The 15,296-nt window shown below is 25.0% G+C and overlaps 1 protein-coding gene across 2 annotated transcripts; it reads right to left on the bottom strand.

The window, feature by feature from the left end:
• Nucleotides 1-467: 467 nt before the first annotated feature.
• LOC127243032 (NAC domain-containing protein 21/22-like) lies at nt 468-3,198 on the bottom strand. Of its 2 annotated transcripts, none has more exons than XM_051262869.1 (3): nt 2,770-3,198; nt 1,577-1,802; nt 468-1,093 (listed from the first exon to the last, which is right to left on the bottom strand). In XM_051262869.1, exons 1-3 carry the CDS (start codon nt 2,781-2,783, stop codon nt 683-685), a joined length of 651 nt encoding a protein of 216 aa, XP_051118826.1. In that variant the 5' UTR covers nt 2,784-3,198; the 3' UTR covers nt 468-682. The 2 variants fall into 2 exon arrangements, with proteins under 2 accessions (XP_051118826.1, XP_051118825.1); XM_051262868.1 differs by having other exon boundaries at nt 1,577-1,842.
• Nucleotides 3,199-15,296: the final 12,098 nt, after the last annotated feature.

Genomic DNA, 15,296 nt, shown 5'->3' on the forward strand with positions numbered 1-15,296 from the left:
ATAAATCCGTGCGGGTTCAGCCCAAAGCGGACAAGTTAGATGGTGAAGTGGACATTGGTTGTGGTGGTGGGTTCGCCCTCGTGACCTGCGGATGCCGATTGAGGTGGTCAGTCCATTGGTTGGTCCTTGGTTTGAAGGGAGGAAGGGAGGATTGTTGAGGTGCAAACTCAAGTCTCACATTGGAAGGATTTGAGTTGACCCAATCCCGACACTATTTACCTAACATTACAAATACCCCTTTTTTTTACCTGCAAAAAACAAATGGATATATAGATATGGGAGGATATGAATCTACATTTTTTATATGTATTAATTAGGGCTAACTTAACTGTTCCCATAAAATCAACTACAGAGACATATTAATTAAAGTTAATAAAGTATTAGATGATGAATAAATATAAACCATAAGAAACATGTATTATGAATATATAAATATATATATATATATACATATATGTAAAACCCTACAATGCAATCCCAAATCCAACAATTTGATTTAACTACAAAGCAAGCAATTCTTCAATCCAACAACAAAAAGAAAAAGACCACACTCATGCACTCTAAGCCCTAATATAATTCTCACAAATTGCTACATACATACATACACACAAATATATATATTATATTATATATTCACACACACATATATATCATAATGAAGATTTTCGACATTTATTGGCGATTATACGAGGACCGAGCTGCGATCATCGCCAAATCCCATGACATCTTGAATGGTGGATCCATCGAAGTCAAGCATGAACAATCCATAGTCGTCGTATTCACACTTAGTCTCCGTAGATTCGATTTTGGCATGAGATTCATGAAGATATTTGGGCCATAACCCCGTCGATGATGCACTAGGATTAGGGTTAGGGTTTGCACCCGGATATTGATCGAATATTAGGGCATTGGAGAATGAAGTGCCGGAAAGTGGATTATTGTTTTGGGAAGAATAAGGAACCCCCAAATTAGGGCAATTAGGGTTTAACATATCATCATCATCTCGAGGGTTGATGTTGATCATCGATGTTTCGCCATTTTCGCCAACACCTGATCTTGACTTGTAGAACACTCGGCAAAGTACCCAATCTTCCTGCATTGACGATCCAAATTTTTTAGAATGATATATAAATGGTAGGGATCCAAAAAATATTTCCTCCGTCCCAATTCAAAGTACTCTTTTCATCATTTTCATCTGTCCCATTTCAAAGTATCGCTTTCATTTATTCACACTTTCATTTTCTGATTGTCATCTAAATTTATTCTCGTTTTCTTTTTAATAGAAAAATACCACTTTTCCTAATTTTTCTTTATCCTAAAAATTAAAAACTTATACTTTTATCTAATTTTCTTAAAATTCATGTCCGGTCAAATGAACACACAATTAGGCGATGAAAACAATATTTTTTTTGTAGTGACATATTGAAAAAATGCATGTATAGCTATTGAGTGTAGGGGCAAAGGGTTGAAAATTAGGGTTTTTGTGATGAGGATCCCTTCTCATATATATATATATAGAGAGAGAGAGAGAGAGAAAGAAAGACAGAAAGAGAAATGATCGTAGTAGCGAACAAACCCTAGGCGGGAGATGAGGGTTTTCGAGGCGAAACTCGTGCATGATCCAACCCGTCTTGACGCCATTAGGAGCCCTATTCTTGTAGAATACCAAAGTCTTTCTCATTCCCACGACAGCGCGAGTCTTCGGGTCCACCACCGGTCGATCTTTTCCGGTGGCCTTCCAATAGCCGGATGTTGTCGCTCTATTTGTTCTAAACCCCGTCGCGTATTTTCTATCGCGAAAACTGAAGAAGTACCACTCGTTTGAGTTCATTTTTGCCACATCTACAAAATTGTGTGGATATATATATATTTGTGAATAGAATTAAACGATCATTTCATCTAAAAAAAAATACACTGTACATACTACAATTAAAATATAGTAAAGAAATAGATCTTGATTACAATTATTAATACATATGTATTAATTGAGCAATTTTTGGGAAATTGACAAAAATGTTGGTTATGAGTCACCAAAGATTCTTATAAACTAAAAGTATGTATATATATATATATATATATCAATATGTACCTATACGATGATGATAAATTCATGTGAACTAATGGAATTTATGTTGGGAAGTCTTGTCACACTTATATAATTGCCTTATCACCTAATAATAATAATAATAATAATAATAATAATAATAATAACATATTCTCTTGATATTGGACAACACAAGACTTTCTTCTCTGTGTTTTTATTGTTAGTTTTCCACAACTTTTTTTCCCCTTAGAAGCTACATTAAATAGGGAATTTTCTTCTGAAAAAAAAAAAAAAAAAAACCCTGATTTTCTTACTTTTTTTTTTTCCAGAAAAATTAATAAATAAATTAAAGGGGTGAGGTAGCCCCTGTGTCTGGATGATTACTAATAAATTTTGTGTACTATAAACAATTAAATTAAATTAATGAAGCAGGAAATTAACAATTAGGTTAAATGATCTGTGGAAAAGACACAACAAATATAGAAATTAAAGAAATCCATGGCTTCAATTAATTCATTAATCCATTTGAAAAGATGAAACCAAAAAATAAAAAATAAAAAAAATCCCTTTTTCTGTCTTTCATCACTTCCCTACATAAAATTATCAAATTAAATAATTAAACCACCAAATAATTTTCTTAAAAATAAATAAGAAAACCCTAATTTAAAGAAATTACATGCAGGATGGAATTATTTAATTATATGGATATATATATATATATATACCAGGGAGCTGCCATGGCTCACAGAGATGGAGGTCGATGTCAACGAGGGTGAGGGAACCTCTTCGGAGATGTCGATGATGATCATTGGCAGTAATAATTTTGTTGGAAAGATAATGGCACACCAATTCTTCATCGTTTGGATAGAATCTGAATCCTGCTGGCAGTTTCTTCCCAACCTCTCTCAACCCCATTTTCATTAAATAATAATTTCTCTACTCTCTCTCTCTCTAGATATACATACACATATATATATGTATAGAAGGTATATAGGAGAAAATTGAAATTAAAACGAAACGAGGAGAAATTAAATAAAGTAGAGAGAATCTTGTTTAGATTGGATTTCAAAGAAGCTTCTGGCAAGATTATTGTCTTCTGACAATATCTATCTCTATCTCCTCCTTAAAGTCTCTTTTTTTTTTTTTTTTTTCTTTTTTTTATATATTTATATATATATTTTTATTATTATTATTTTTGTAGAGGAGATGGGTGCTAATCCATGCATATATATAGATATACATGTGTATGTATATATCTATATGTAGAGAGAGAGAGGTATGATGATTGATGATAGGTACCTTGGGGGGGGGGCATGGTGGATGGATTTATTTTTACATTATTATTATTATTATTATTATTATTATTATTATTATTATTATTATTATAGTAGCTTATTCGTGAGTGGTTAGTTACCATTATGCTTATGAATTTAAATATAATATATATATATATATGTTTTATATGTGTGTTGTGGGAAGTTTGAAGAAATCTTGGTAAAGTTATAAATTAGGCATCAACATCCTGAGATAAACCCTCCAAAATCCTACTTTTAACTTTACACACACATATATATGGCAAGGGATATTCAAGCCATATTTTTTACTTTTTATTAAAAAATGAGTTTTTTTTTTATTTTATTTTTATTTTTATTTCAATCTAATCATTTTAAGGGCAATAATATATCAAATAATGTTATAAAAATATTTTTTTTTCATAAAATAAAATATGTAAATCTTCCAAAAAAAAAAGATAGAAAGAAAAAAACTCTAACTAAATATACCCATAAAAAATTAAAGAAAATTTTCTTTTGTGTGTGTGTTTGTGTGTGTGTGTGTGTGTGTGTGTGAGAGAGAGAGAGAGAGAGAGAGAGAGAGAGAGAGAGAGAGAGAGAGAGAGAGAGAGAGAGAGAGAGAGAGAGAGAGAGAGAGAGAGAGAGAGAGAGAGAGAGAGAGAGAGAGATTTTGATGTAAATGTAAGTTGTGATCCTGTGAACTTTTTGAAGGGGTTGGTGTTAATAAATACAAACAAACAAATCCAAAATAAGGGAGACAAGCATTAAATTAATTTATTTCATCTAATGCAATCAACCATGTTGTTAGTTAAGATTAAATAAAATTTGCATATCCAATGTGTGTGTGTGTAGATGTATATATATATATATATATAAGTAAGTGACCTAGCTATTTAATTTCTATGGTCATGTCCATTTAATTGAATGAATAATAATATAAGGTGGGGTTCTTAATTAGGAATAATCAAATTAAATAGATTAGATTGAAGAATTAATTTTTAAGTTTTAATGATAAAGTAGCTTATAATAATAATAATAATAATAATAATAATAATAATAATAATAATAATAATAATAATAATAATAATAATAATAATAATAGAGTTGTTACTTTATATGTGGTGTGCAAAATAAATAATAGATAATTAAATACATGGTTTTTGGTAATTGAGTTAGGTCCAAGCCTTAGATAAGTTAGTTAATGAATGCCCTCTTTTATACAAAGACAAGACCTATTTTTTGTCATTTGATTGTGTCTCTTTAATAATTTTGGAATGATCGAATTCGGCCTTTCGATGCTACAATCATGTGATCGATTATAAACATTTTAACTTGTTCTTTCACTTCGATCGATTCATTTTGAATTATTAAACTCTTTTTTTTTTATCAATATTTAGACTCTTCTTATTTTGATTTTTTCACTATACTATCATTTAAATTTTTTTATAAAAAATAAATGATTTATTCATACCAAAATATATATGTATATATAGATTTACCAAAATTATATTCGGATTTTCAATCTAAAACCCATTAATATTAAGTAAAGTCAAGAGAATTTCTACATTTTTTTTTTCAACAATATGACATTCTGATTTAGAATTATAATAGATCAATGGAAATTAATATAAATAAATATTATTATTTAAGCATGATTATATACTTAACTAATAATTTAGACAGGTGAAATTAAAATTTTGTGGAGCCCTTAAATAATGTAATTTTTAATAGTTTCTGAAATCTATACCCAACCAGGTGCAGCCAGATCATTTAATTTTAATTTCGTAAGTTGGAATTTAGGAAAAATAAAAAAATTAAATTAAATTAAATTAGGAGGCACTGAAATTCTGAAATGATCGAGTGTGAATAAATTAATAATAAAATAATAATAAAAATAAAAATACATTAAATTAAATTAAATTAATAATGGAGGGTTAGGGTTTGAAGAATTATACGTAGATATTTTTGTGTCATTGTAATAATTATTTTTGCAATGGAATACATAAAGTTAATCCATGAGTAATACTCCCTTCGTCCCAGATACCATGTTCACGTTATCGTTTCTGTCCGTCCCACGTACCATGTCACTTTCATTTTTTGGAAAATAATTACGCACTTTAATCTCATTTTAAATTTTAAATTTTTTTTAATTTTAATTAAACTAATTAGTTATCTTAATCTTAATTTATAATTATTTATATTATAGAATAATTATTTTCACTAATACATTATTAATTATCTACTAATTACACCCCTCCTAAAATACCGTGTCTACGGTATAACAGACACGGTATCTGGAACAGAGGGAATAGTATATAGTTACGAGTAGATAAAAATATAATATAATTGGAGACAAAATAATTAATTAATAGTTGTCAATACTATGTATGATTTCATGGCAATAATTAGGTGTCACATATCATATATATTTATAGATAGATACACATAAATATTTATTTATTTACTTATTTATATATATATTATTGTATAAATCATGACATGAAATGGGACCCAAATTACGTGTATAGAGATAAATAGATCTAAATAAATTAGAAATAATTAAGACATTGAATCACGTTACGACGTGTGATATATAATTCTTTTAATTTGTTAGTACAAATAATTAAGACTAATTCTTTTTTGAACCTAATGAAGATATTTATTTATTAAATTAATCTTTTTTTTAATTACTTTGTAATATAATTAAAATTCATCATTTTTTATATCATTTAATCAACACTTAATTAATGGTCATGCGTTACAATTTATAACAATAATTAAGATATTAAATTTGAGGCATTTCCCCCAAAATCCATATAATATAGTCGTATATGGAAAATTTTTAATTTTGATCTGTGCATATATATATATACTCTTTTCGTTCCATTTTTATTGTTCTAAAGTATATTTGTACGGTTTTTTAGGTGATTGTTTTTTTTTTTTTATGAATTAACAAATTTGTCATTAATTGTATGATAGAAATTAAAAGTAATAAATGAATGAAAAATAAAAATGTAAAATTTGTGTTTAAAAAAGGAAATAGGACAATAGTTATTGGACGTTCCAAATATGAAATTAAGACATTAGTTTATGGACGGAGGGAGTATTATACTATTATTATTATTATTATTTGAATATGGGAGACTAAAACGTAATTAAATAAGCATATAATAAAAGTAATATTCCCTTCGTCCCATAACAAAGTATTCATTTTTCTATTTTAGTATATCTCATAACAGAGTATTCATTTCCTTTTTTAGTAACTATACTATCTACCTAACATTTCAATTACCCTTACAACTTACAATATATTACACAAATGCCATTACTTTTATATCATACATACTAATAAGATTATTTTAGTCATTTCTACTTTATTCCTACTACGTCCTAATATAATATTAATATTTCTAAAACTACATGTAAAAAGCAAATGAATATCTAAGAGACGAAAGAAGTAATTAAATTTGTTATTTTTCTTATATTTGGGCATAGGGTTTGATATATTTTAGGGGTTCATTCATCATTGTAATAATCTTGTTATTTAAATAAATAAAACATACTTCATATAATAAATTAATAATATTTTTTAATAAATTAATGCGTGTGAGGTTGGTGGAAGAGTGACGGCTTGTTATTATTCCCTTCCGTAAGTCATGGCCTCTAAATCGACCCCATTCAATTTTTAACACCTAATAATAATAATAATAAATTATATTTCGAATCAAAATTTAGTTGGTACAATTTTAAATTAAAACACACTATATTTCTCACAAAATAATATAAAAAATATATATATATATTATTTTTATATGATATAATATATATATATAATTGCAGATCATGTGCTAATTCAGTCTAGTCAGCAGCATGACAGTGATTTAATAAGATCAGTTTTTAGCTTATATTGTGTTATAAGATAACATATGTTGAATTATAATATTCCCTTTATCCCACAAGAAGCTTCTTGTTGGGAGTTGGAACGGGAATTAAGGAATGAATAATAGTATTTAATTGAAAGTGAGTATAAAATAGAATGTAAAAGACTAAAATGTCTTTATTTTTTTGAAGGATTTTAAAAAGTAGATTATAATAATAATTAGGGGTAGTTTGGAAAAATATGAATATAAAGTGGAGACCATGATTATTAAATAAGGAAACATGACAATTGTTCTGGGACGGACGAAAATGGAAAAATAAGACAACTCTTTTGGGACGTAGGGAGTATAATATATATATATATATATATATAAACATGTGTTTTATGTTCTGTGCAATATAAATATGTTAAGGGTGTGTTTGGAGGTTTGAATTTTGAGTTAGAATTTGAACAGTAAAAATTTTAAATTTGAATAGTTGTATGATGTGATATAAATAGGTGTTGATGTGATATTTTGAATGTAAAATTGATTTTTAGAATAATATAAAAAATAAAAAATAGATGTTTAATGTGATGTTTTTGAGAAGAAAATTTTGATGAATAGTGAATTTTTTGCAAAATCCCTCAAACAAACACACCATAATATATTCAAATCAATAATATATTGTACAACATAGAATTGTATTACGCCTTTTAAAATATCTATTGTATTATCATGTGTCATTATATATATGCGTTGTTTGTTTTCTATGTTGATTTGATCCGATTAACACAGTAATCGAAGGACATATATACATATTAGTGTAATAATTTCAAAGTATTTTTGACATTCTAGATTATTTCATATGAATTACTATTACAAGACATGGATTTGAATATTACGAAATTAAATTCATCTTTTATTGAAATGAGTTATGTCTCAATCTTTAAAATGCACTTAGAAATTAAAATAGAATAACTTCGAAATAATTTTAACCTATCAGTTTAAGGAGTATTATATTTTCTATTTCTACCTTAATATCAAAATCCATAAAAAAATTATAAATAAAGTTCGAAACAATCAATGAGAGCCGGTAAATTTATTTATTTTTTTCTATCTAAAAGATAATAGTATCGTACATTTAGGGGACTGTATTCAATATAGATTTTGTAGGATTTTGTTGGACTTTCAAAATCTGTGTGTATTCAATAAGACTTTTAAAAGTCTTTTAAAATATAGAGGTATTCAATTCAAACTTTTAAAAGTCTTTTAAAATTGCAAGATATTCAATATAGATTTTTAAAAGAATCTCTCTTTACAATCACAATTTTGATGGATTCTTAAAATTATTATTATTATTATTATTATTATTATTATTGTTGTTGTTGTTGTTGTTGTTGTTGTATATATGATCAGTAATATAATAATATTTATTACTATTATTATAATTTTTAATAAAAATAATAATTTAAAACTAAAATATATTAGCAAATTATTATGATTTTTTTTAAAATATATATTTTTTATATTATAAATATAATTTTAAAAAATATTATTATATTACTGTCATTTTTTTTTTCAATTATTGAATACACTATATTATCATTACGATAACGATGAAATAAATATTTAAATATGTATTTTTTGTTGAACCGTTAATTTATATTTATTTATTTATTTTATTTTATTTTTTTCAAAGCTCATAAATTATTTATTTATTTATTTTTATATAACCATTTTACATAACAAGTAAATACATATATATTATTTATTAATACTTATATATTATTTATTAATATTAAATATTATCTTATTAATAATTATTTATTATATTTATAAAATTTGTTGTTTTATATAAACTTATATAATTAATATATATTCATAAAAAAATTATTTTAAAATCCTACAAAATTCATATAAATCCATAAAGAATTCAATCAAATCAGTAGAAATCCATCTAAATCAATTACTAAAATTCATCAAACTCAACGTAGACTCTGTGGATTTTCTAAATCCATATAAATCCATAGACTTTTTAAAATCCAAAAAAATCCATTAAAATCTCAGTTGAATACCCTCCCCTTAGTTTATATATACTACATTATATTCAAAAGTTATTTTTTATTTCGAAAATCATATTAATACCTATTTATATTACATTTAAATTTAATATTTTTTGTTTTGCTAAAAATATTTATATATGTATATATAACATATATAAATAAATGAAAAGGTCTAACAAATTAAACAAACATATACTTTATAACATTGTTTTAAGAAGTAAAAATATATATTTCAAAATAAATTAGCTAGATTAATAAAATCATTCTTGTATATATTTGGTAAATTAATTTGTAAGAATTGTACAAAGAATAATCAAAACAAATAAATCACACTAAACTAAACTAAATGATTTGATGTTGAACTTTAATATTTAGCATTGTTGAACAATACGATTTTTCATATTTTATGTGGCTCGATAATTTTTTTAAATAATGCAATATTTTATATTTTCTTCACACCTTATAAGTTCTAATTGAACTCCATTAGTATGAGGTCTTTTGGAGGATATCCAAAAACAAATCCGTGCGGACTCAGCCCAAAGCGGACATTATCATACTAGTGTTGAGTTGACCTAGTCCCAACGGTAGTATCAAAACCGGTTAGATGGTGACCCCCAGTGGGCATTGGTTGTGGTGGTAGGCTCGGGTATCCAGTCCAACAGTGGTATCAGAGCCCGATTAGATGCTGACCCCCAAAGGACATTGGTTGTGGTGGTGGGCTCGTCCTCGTGACCTGCGGGTGTTGGGTCGGTCCCGATTGAGGTGGTGAACTCCACTAGTATGTTTCCTTTTGGAAACAAATCCGTACGGACTTAGCCCAAAGCAGATAATATCATACTAGTGTTGAATTGACCCGGTCCCAACATATATTTTAGCAGATCAATACTTATTTAACAAATTTATAAGTTCAATATATTCATTCTATAGTTAAATAAAGTTACAACCGTAATGATGGCTCATATAATTAAATATATGTTGTTGGTTATTCAACAAATTTTATATATAGTTCAATAAATATTTAAAAAAAAAAAATTATTCAATTTATGGTTACTTGTGACAAAAGAATTATTATTATTATTATTATTATTATTATTATTATTTAAAATAAAAAATAAAAAATGAAGGGTCCACAAGGCATCTTTGGTGTTCCCCTAAATAGCAGAACAAATTATTTTAAAAATATTTAATTAACTGTCCTATTTATAAAAGATTCCCATAGAGTTTGACAATGATTTCTAGCCTTAATTATTAATCGATTAATTAACCCTTGGGAATTTAATTTACTATATATATATATAATTTAATTAATAAAAATAATTTTATATTAAATGATGAAAAATGACATATCTTGTATTAGAAGATGAAGAAAAAGGTTGAAATTGATGTATGGAAATCACACATAATATGATCACAATAATCTTTTTTGACAAAATGGGAAAAGCCCTAACTTTTTGTTTCTTTTTAAATATTCTAATTAAATTATGCTTTTACATTGCAATCATTCATTCAACCCTATCTCATACTCTTCTCGTCTAATTATATATATATATATATTAATTATCACAAAAAAAATATTTTTATTTTTAAGTAAAAATTAAAATTATATTGATTTTGTAAAATAAAATTATTATTATTATTATTTACTTTTATTAAAACTCATAAAATATTATATATATATATATTTATTTATTTATTTATATAAGAAAGTAATAATTGAATTAGCTAGGGTTCTTCTTATTGACACCTCATGAAAAATGTCCCCTTGTTTCCAAAGCAAAGGTATTATTTATTTGTATTTTATATTTTAATTTTTAATAATTTTTTTAAAAAAATAATAGTTTGTTACTACTCATTACGTCCCACTTACCGTCTCCATCTTTTTATTTTCCAGTTACAGTGTCCATCTTTTCATTTCCGTATGTCTCACTTATTTTGTCATTTTTTTTTTCTTTTTTAGAAAAGAATTATACACTTTAATCTCATTTTAGATTTTTTTTAATTTATAATTTTTTTTAAATTTAATTATATAAATATTTATCTTAATTTTAATCTAAAATTATTTTTATTATAGGATAATTATTTTCACTAATATATTCTTTATTATTCACTAATTATACTCCTAATTCTCGTGTCTACAGTAAATGAGACACAGTTGAAGGGGTTGGAGGGTTTCATTGAAATCGAAAAATTAAATATTTTTATAATTGTGAAAATAATTGATGATTTGAAAAATTATATATTGACATATTCAATTAATATGAAAATATTGACTTAATATAGATGGATTGAATCCAACCAAACAAACAATTCATACTTCATATAATAAAATATACAATTGATTTAAATTAAAAAAATTGACAACTAAAAAATAAAAAGTAAGTAAATTGATAATTAAGTGAAATTTATATGGACTATAAATAAAAATAAAATATTTATATGGGACAACTCAAAAAAAAAAAAAAAAAAAAAAAAACAAGACTACTTTAGCTTAAATCAAGATAATACTGTCTCCATCCTACATAAAATATCTATTTTTTCTATTTTAGTTTGATTCCACATAATTTGTCATTTTTTTTTAGAAATATGATTATACATTTTAATCACATTTTAAATTTTATAATTTTAATTAAATTATTTAGTTATCTTAATTTTAATTTATAATTATTTTTACTAATATTTTTTTTTAATTATTTACTATTTATACTTATATAAATCTCTTTGTCTACACTAACATTGACATTTTAACTAGGACTGAGGGTTATCAAAAAAATAAAATTTGCATATGTCGGTACTACATGCACTCGGCCATTAAACATCCATGGCATTTCATTAATCTTTTTATTTTATAAAAAAAAAAATTACTATTTTGAATTTATATATTTTTTTAAATATATATTATATTTTCTTCTCACAAAATACTTTCATCAAACATTTTTTAAATATAAAACCTAAATTAATTATTTTTAAACCAAACTCAAAGAAACACCCAATTTCTTTTTAATTTGGATTGAATTTAGAAGTTTGAATTTTTTATTTATATTATATTTTGTAAAAAAAAATCCTATTTTTTCAAATAATGTAAAAACTAGGGTATATTTTTTTAGATGGGTTTGAAAAAAATTTGGTTTGAGTTTGGTATTAAAATAATATATGATGAAATATTTTATAATTAAAAAATATATTTTTTAAAAAAAACGTAAAATCCAAATAATAAAAACCTGGAATTTTGGGCAAAAGAAATATATCCTAAATATATATATATATAAATATGTTTGTCTGCGGGCGTGTGTGTGAAGTTTGGAAATGTTCTAAAGAGACAATAAATATATACCAATTATATGCAAATACTTGTAAAAATATTTAAATAATAAATGTTGTTATAATGTCACAACAATATAGTAATAAAATTATATATATATATATATACATTTGTACACGTATGATTTATACCAAAACATTCCAATCCATGTATCATATCAATATATATATGTTCGCCATTATTAACAACAACATATAATAATAATAATAATAATAATAATAATAATAAGTCCCGTAAATGATGGTCTGGTAGTGTAGGAGTTAGACTTATGATCACACATGGTTCATATGGTTCGTCTTGTGTGACTTTTCCGTCGGGCCTGGTTTGCAGAGTATTGATTCGACCGGAGTTTACCCAGTGCGCACTTTCGGGTAGCGACTGCGGTTCCCACATTATTAAAAATAATAATAATAATACAAGAATCGCTAATTGTTAATTAGTTGTGCAATCACTTCACAAATTCTTTTGTTAATTTCTATAATTTAATTCCATATGTCAATTTATTATAGATTTTGGGAATCCATTTCATTCCATTATTCTTCCATCAGACTATTTGCACATTTTCCTTTTCTTTTTTTCAAAATATAATAATAATAATAATAATAATAATAAGGGAAAAAAAATCAATTTTGGTCTCAATATAATCAAAATTAATCAATTTTGATCTCAATATAAAAAATTCATCAATTTTGGTCCCAATGTAAAAAACTCATCAATTTTAGTCACAATATAAACAATTTCAATCAATTTTGGTCATATTATAAACAATTTTTATCAATTTTAGTCCAACCGTTAAAAAACTAACGGAAATTGCTGACATGGACATGACGGAGGTGACGTGGCAGTTGACCTGGAAAGTACACGGCCATGTACAATTATACACGGAATATACATGGCCATGTAACAATATGGCCGTGTATAATTGTACATGGTCGTGTAACAACACGGTCATGTATAATTATACACTGAAATATACATGGTCATGTAACAACATGGCCGTGTATAATTGTATATGGTCGTGTACTTTCCAGGTCAACTGCCACGTCACCTCCGTCATGTCTACGTCAGCAATTTCCGTTAGTTTTTTAACGATGTGATCAAAATTAATAAAAATTGTTTATAATGAGACCAAAATTGATTGAAATTGTTTATATTGGGACTAAAATTGATGAATTTTTTTTATATTGAGACCAATATCGATAAATTTTGGTTATATTGGAACCAAAATTGATGAGTTTTTTATATTTGAACCAAAGTTGATTAACTAGCTATATTGGGACCAAAATTGATTTTTTTCCTAATAATAATAATGATAAGCCTATATTCTTTTTATAATGTTCCAACTTTTTTATTATGAAATTCTGTTATACTACATTCGTTCGATTATAAGGGTCTCATTTATTTTTTTAGTGTCGATTTTTTAATCTTAATTATTATATCAAAACGTAGTACAAATTAAAAAAATTACAAAAATATTGTCATTAGTGTCTTATAATACTAATAGAAGGAGATTTATATATATAAAAAAAATTATACGAATATAAGAATATTTTTAATGTTAAGTACAATAACGCAAAAAGTAAATGTGACCCTTAGAAGCGAATGAGAAAAATATTTTTTTATAAAAATATATTATATTTTTTCTTTTGAAAATCAATTAATATTTAAATATATAATACAAATCGAATACACCTCAAATCATTTTTAAATAGTATCAGATCACACTCTACAAATATAAATGAACATTATGTTATTATTGAGTATAGTGACTATTATTTTTAAATAAAACGATTCTTCGTATATATTAATGTTAAAAAGAATATAGTATATATATTAACATAGTATATAATATATTTTATTTATTTACAAAAAATTAATAACTGAACATAAATTATTATTTTTTACATTATCAACACAAAGTAAACAAATTATTTTTTTGTTAACGGACCGTATTTAAAAATTAAAATTTTAATTATTATAATAATATATAATAATTACATCTTCCGTACATGAATTAGTATACATTGTACTCCCTCTGTCCATTTTAAAAGTATACATTTATTTTTGGTTCAAAATTTAAAAAATAATACTAATATTTTAATTAAAGTGAATAGTTAAACATAGTATAAAAATAATTTATTCGTAAAATAAAAGTATTTATAAAAAAAAAATATGATCCATAGTTATTAAAAAAATAATTATTTTGTAATCGGACAATTCAAAATAGAAATATGTATACTTGTGAATAAACAAGAGTGTAATATGCTACTTCCTCCGTCCCATAACAAAGTATCCATTTTTCCATTTTAGTCCGTCCCATAACAAAATATCAATTTCATTTTTTAGTAATTATACTATCTACCTAACATTACAAATACCCTTACAACTTACAATATATTACACAAATGTTATTACTTTTATATCACACATACTAATAAGGTTATTCTAGTCATTTCTATTTTATTCATACTATATCCCAATATAATACTAATATTTCTAAAACTACTTGAAAAAAACAAATGGATATCTAATTATGAGACGGATGAAGTATTATAATTAAAATATTCTTCAATACAATGGATATCTTTGTTACATATATATTGTGAACTTAAATTGAAGAAATACTATATACTTCCTCGTTATGCTTCCAAGAGTCTCATTTACCTTTTGCGTTATTGTACTTAATATTAAAAATATATTTATATTTATATAATTTTT

Source organism: Andrographis paniculata, unplaced genomic scaffold, assembly GCF_009805555.1.
Source record: "Andrographis paniculata isolate CXL003 unplaced genomic scaffold, ASM980555v1 Contig89END, whole genome shotgun sequence".
Classification (NCBI taxonomy): domain Eukaryota; kingdom Viridiplantae; phylum Streptophyta; class Magnoliopsida; order Lamiales; family Acanthaceae; genus Andrographis; species Andrographis paniculata.

Bases quoted from the DNA above. Each gene is read 5' to 3' on its own strand.
- LOC127243032 (XM_051262868.1), bottom strand. From the start codon at position 2,965: ATGAAAATGGGGTTGAGAGAGGTTGGGAAGAAACTGCCAGCAGGATTC. The intron at 1,843-2,769 runs GTATATATATAT...ACAATTTTGTAG, and splicing joins TGAGCCATGGCAGCTCCCTG to ATGTGGCAAAAATGAACTCA. The intron at 1,094-1,576 runs GTTTGTTCGCTA...TCGTCAATGCAG, and splicing joins ACCCTCATCTCCCGCCTAGG to GAAGATTGGGTACTTTGCCG.